The sequence below is a fragment of the Neltuma alba genome, unplaced genomic scaffold, assembly GCF_004799145.2.
Source record: "Neltuma alba isolate B1F8T4 unplaced genomic scaffold, ASM479914v2 tig00003610_pilon, whole genome shotgun sequence".
NCBI lineage: Eukaryota > Viridiplantae > Streptophyta > Magnoliopsida > Fabales > Fabaceae > Neltuma > Neltuma alba.
The window spans coordinates 31,047-36,710 of NW_021633351.1; the positions used below are offsets into that span (position 1 = coordinate 31,047).

General features: G+C 34.8%; 1 protein-coding gene across 1 annotated transcript; it reads right to left on the reverse strand.

The window, feature by feature from the left end:
- Positions 1 to 614: 614 nt before the first annotated feature.
- On the reverse strand, positions 615 to 2,405 carry LOC114742002 (F-box/LRR-repeat protein 25-like). Its single transcript, XM_028930245.1, has 3 exons — positions 2,383 to 2,405; positions 870 to 1,853; positions 615 to 761 (listed from the first exon to the last, which is right to left on the reverse strand). Exons 2-3 carry the CDS (start codon positions 1,839 to 1,841, stop codon positions 615 to 617), a joined length of 1,119 nt encoding a protein of 372 aa, XP_028786078.1. The 5' UTR covers positions 1,842 to 1,853; positions 2,383 to 2,405.
- Between the last annotated feature and the right edge of the window lie 3,259 nt (positions 2,406 to 5,664).

A 5,664-nucleotide genomic window follows, 5' to 3' on the forward strand; every position in this document is an offset into this window, starting at 1 on the left:
AACATGCAGGACTCAAAAAGCAGAACAAGTCATAGTTGATGGTTGAAACTAGAGTCATTAGAATTGACTTAACATTGATCCTTTATAAAGTTCCTTGTCCATCTCTTTACTGTTAACCATACTCCTCATTCTTACCGGTTAATGCCCCGTTTGATTATAATATTGATCAAAATCAATGGCATCATCAGATATGTTTTTTCCCAGACAATATGTACGGCTACAACATAGTTTCAATGAATTCTTCCATATATCTTCACCAGGCTTGTAAGTCAAATAAATTATCTTAAATGCTCACTTTTGGTTGTTAATATTATACAATACATGGAAGTTGGTAATTTCTATATCAGGAAAAACTCTGCTAAATTTATTGAGAGCAATCAAGATTATGCAAATAGAGAACATATTAATTAAACACTGAACAAGCAAATCAGTGTTTCCAGGCATGAACACAGTAAAAGCTTTGAACGTGGCTTTTTGTCTTAAACTCTAAAAGTCAAGTATTAGCAAAAATATTCAAAAGTTAGGGATGTAACAAGCATAGGACTAACTTAAATATTAATCAAAGATGTAAGGATTGATCACCTTTGAGAGGTTGAAATTTAAGAGTTTGGATGCTAAGAGCAACTGTAATATTCGGTGGCAGTTAGGTAGTTATGGTCAGTAATGAAGTATCTAACTGTATCTCTGATTGTTAAACTCTGCCCCATCATAGTACAAAACGAATCATCAAACTTTAGCGAGGAAGCAGCCCCACAGGTAACCTGAAAAAACACATAAAAATAAAAACCTTTAAAACAAACTATAGTTTACCAGACAATTCAAAACAGAAAAATGTTAGACAAAGAATCTTCTCTATACCATGACCGTACGAAAGGATACTCAAGAGCTTCAACATTATTATGGTGTGTGCGTACCACATTGGTATTGATGAAACCATGTAAAGTCTCTTCTTTCTGCCCCTGTTGATAAATTTCTAATTCATCATCATGCAGCTCATGAACATCGATTTTCAAGGCATCTAATGAATGAAGACCAAAATCAAAACAGAGACGTGAAGAAGAATGAGTATAGCTGAGATAGTGAAGCTGTGGGATAGCAATTACAAGTTTACAGTTAAAACAGTTGCGCGCTAGTGTAAGGTCATTAAGTTGGGGCATAGATATCACAAAATCCATCGGGTTCAAAACTGACTTAAAGCAAATTTCACTCAAGTGCAAATTCTTCAGATTCACACAATCAGCAAATGGATCCAGACGGGAGGTTCCTGTACAACTTAAAGTAAAGTTGTTGACATGCAAAGCTGTCAACGTTGTAAAACCAAAATGCTTCTGTATATGAGAAAATGGATTTGAAGAATTAGCTTGATCAATTGAGCTTTTCCCACCAAGGTTGATTTGGATTTCTTCAACACCATGTGAAGTTGCAAATTCAACAACCTTATTGTATAGCAATTCATCATCAGTCGCATCATCCACCCCAAAGTGAGAGTAAGTAAGAGCTTTGATATGAGAAGTAGTATCACGTTGAGATAGGACCAGTTTCACAAATCTTTTAAAATCAGTTAGTCGAGAAAATGATTTGCTGTTCAAGTTTAGGCAGGGAACTGAAGTCCACATATGCCTCCACCTTCTTGATAAAACAAGAGTTCGAATTGCATCCTTGGTTTCCACAAATGACAATATGTGATGGATAAGGTTGTCTGGGAAATCATCCAATTCATTAGCTACCTTCTGAGAAGCCAACTTTGTTTTTCTTAACTTCTTTGAAGTGCAACTAGATCCTCGAAACTCAACTATCCTCATTCTGGCTTCAAAGCAGTCTATTGATGAGCCTCTATTCATTCAACATAGAATCTAAAAAGCCATAAAGAAAGAAATCAGCACATGAAGGTAAAATATTGATATACATAAGAGAAACAACAAAAAGTTTTCCATTTTAATAATCCATGAGAGGAAACAGGAACAGAGGTAAACTTTGTCCAACCCTTTGAAATAACCCAAACAATTACATGTTCCAACATCCACTGATTATCTTCTGACTCATCAAACACTTTCCTGAACATGTTATCCCATTCTTCTTCAACAAACAAGACCAATTGCCCAAAACCTTCTACTATACTTTCCCCTTTTTACCCCATCAAATCCTTAGACAACTGAAACAAGCATAAATTTGATTGACCACAGGCGAATTCGCGTGAAAACCAAATTCCGTGCAAAATATAGCTATGCAACAACCCTATTTCAGATGGTGAATAACAATCGAGTGGACTGTGAAACAAATTCTAATTAAGCCGCACACGAATATAGTCCTATGGAAAATCCTACAATATCACAGTAATTAACTCTTGCCATGCTAGATGGGCAAAAACACTAATTGACATACTCACAATTTGAAATAGAGATAAATGAAATAACGTAACAATTTCAATAGTAATTCACGTACTTACGATTTGAAATAGAGATAAATGAAATGACACTATCAATAACCCTGGCGAGCAGTTCTGATGTAGGAACGCGTTTCCCTGCTCAGCGGGAGATGAGCACTGATAGCTCATCTCCCATGCGCACCGTTTCATTAAATTAAAAAAAATAACCTGTACACACCAAAACAAAGTCGCTTCTGCTGCGCTCCCAGGGAAAAAATTTTGTCGTTCTAGCCGCCATAAGAGAAAGCGGATTACCACACTTGGCGCCATTGAAAATTGGAAAAAAAACTAAATTTTGGTGCAGAAAAAAGTTGAATTTTGGTACAGAAAAAATTTCAAACTGAAGAAGGCATCAAATTTCAGACCTTTGCAAGAAGAAGGCATCAAAGGTTTCTTATCTTCCATCTTTTTTGCGTTCTCCAACAATCTTATTAATATATATTTTCCTATATATTAAAATGCGGTCATATGCAGGTTATTATTGTTATTATATATATTATATATAACTGAAATTTAAAGTGGTTTTAGATGGTTTTGTTTTCTGATTTAGCTTGTTAATGTTATTATGTGAGTAAGCTATAACTCGTGTTTATATTTTTGTTTGAAGAATGGTATTTGAAAAATGATCATTTTTTCTGTATATTTGAAGTTCATAAAATTCCAAATTCCTATTGATGTTTTTTAAATTGTGATATATTTATCGTACGTAGGAACCATATCATGGAAGATGAATTTAAACTCGAAATAGGGAGAGAGTTTGAAAGTCTAGATGAAGCTTGGAACTTTTGGAATGAATATGGGAATAAAATTGGGTTTGGAGTTAGAAAGTATAATGGAACAAAAAGTAAAAAAGATGGTTCCATTATTACATATAGATATGTATGTTGTAAGGAGGGTATTCGGAAAAAAGATAGAAGAGAGACAACCACTTCTAGATATCGGCCTGAGATAAGAACCAATTGCAAGGCGAGGCAAGAATTGTTGTATCTTGTATAGATGAAAAATTCAAAATCACCAAGTTTAATGAAGAACACCATCACCCTCTTCATACACAAGAAACAGTGCACTTGTTACCATCACAGAGAAATTTATCAGAAGTTCAAGCTCATGAAGTAGATCTTGCAGAAGAATCTGGGCTTCTAAGGAAGCTTTTGACTTAATGAGTACATATGCTGGTGGTCAAGAAAATCTTGGTTATACCATGATAGATGCAAGGAACTACTTGATGAAGAAAAGGTGAAAGCATATAAAGTTTGGAGAGGTGGGATGTCTTCTTGAATATTTTCGAAAACAAATTGCTGAAAATCCTTCATTTTATCACAAATACCAATTGGATATGAGACAACAAGTTACCAATGTGTTTTGGGCAGATGCTCGTATGTTAAAAGATTATGCACATTTTGGTGAGGTCGTATCACTAGACACGACATATAGTACAAACAGGGATCATCGGCTCCTTGCACTTTTTTCTGGTTTTAACCATCATAGAAGTGTGGTTATTTTTGGAGCAGTGTTGTTGTATGATGAGACCATTGAGTCTTTTAAGTGGCTGTTGGAAACTTTCTTAGATGCTCACACACAAAACAAGCCTCAAACAGTGTTTATTGACCAGGATCAAGCTATGGCTAGAGCATTGAGTGAAGTACTTCCTAATACAAGATATTGTTTGTGCACTTGGCATTTATTACAAAATGGCATTAAACACCTTGGGAACTTGATGAAAGAAGGTTCACACTTTTTGACTGACTTCAAAAAATGTATGTTTGATTATGTCCAAGTGGATAAATTTGAAGAAGCCTGGAGTAAATTGTTATCTTCTTACAATGTCCATGAAAATGGATGGTTGAACTCCACTTACAATATTAAGGAGAAATGGGCCAAATGTTATATGAAAGATGCCTTCACACTAGGCATGAGAAGCACACAGGTTAGTGAAAGTGTGAATGCTGAGGTGAAGAGATGCACAAAGCCAAAATGAGATATTAATCGATTCTTCAAGAGATTTGATAAAGTTGTAGAAAAGAAACGATTTAAAGAGTTACAACTTGAGTATGAATCTCGACAAAAGATACCGAGGACGGTCAATCAAAGTGCACCTATCTTGCGCCAACTTGTGCAATCTTATACCCCTGCTGCTTTTGACATGTTCTAGGAACAATGGGACCTCTAGTTCTCCATAAAATTAATTGAACGTGATGAGAAAGAATCATTGTTTGTATACACGGCCCATATGATAGATGAAGAGGGGGAATGGAGAATTGAGTTTAACCCTGAGACACATGAAATTTGTTGCAGTTGTCAGAAATTTGAGGCCACTGGCATATTATGTTGCCATGCATTGAAAGTATATGAGTCCAAAGATGTAAGAGTTATGCCTGAACAATATATTCTCAAGCGGTGGACCAAGGAAGCAAGGAATGAGATTGTCCATGATATCAAAGGAAATAAGATACAATCAGATCCTAGACTTGACACAACACGAAGATACAGACAACTGGTGATTAGTATGGTAAGATTGGCAACACAGGCTGCTATTACTCTTGAGGGATTTGCTCATGTTCATAAATGTATTATTGAGTTACAAAAAGAGTTTCCTCAAGGTAATGAAAATGATACTTTTGAACCAGTCATGGAGCTAGAAAATATGTCAAAGGGATTCAAGAAAAGAGATGGAAAATTTAGAAAGAGACGTCACAAAGGTTGGGAAGAGAAGAATCGACAAAAAAGAAGAAAAGTTGCACCAAAGGTATTAAAATTTAATTTATATATAAGGAAAAAACTAATATTTACTCTATATTTATATTTATAGTTATGTGTTGTAGGACCCTCCAAAGACTTCATCATCTAAGAAGCCATCTAAGAAAAAACAAAAGGCTTCATCACAAATGAAGGATATTCAAACTCAAGCTTCAACAATCTCATATTTAGAAGCTTCAACACAACTTTCACGAACATAAGATTCAACTTTTTCATTCTCTGTTTCTCCAACACAACATGGTCATATACAAGCTTGTTGATGGTATGAATTGATAAACTGTTTATCACTAAGTGTTGTATATAGCTTTTATACTTTAATGTCACTGCTATTTTCCTTTGCAAATATAGGCACAAAGTATTGCAATTCCATCACTTGAAGCCATAGCTCTCATGCCAAACTATATGCAAGGTAATAAATATAAAAATATATGCACCCAATTTAAAAATAACATTTTATTCAGTTCAACAATATCATATACAAT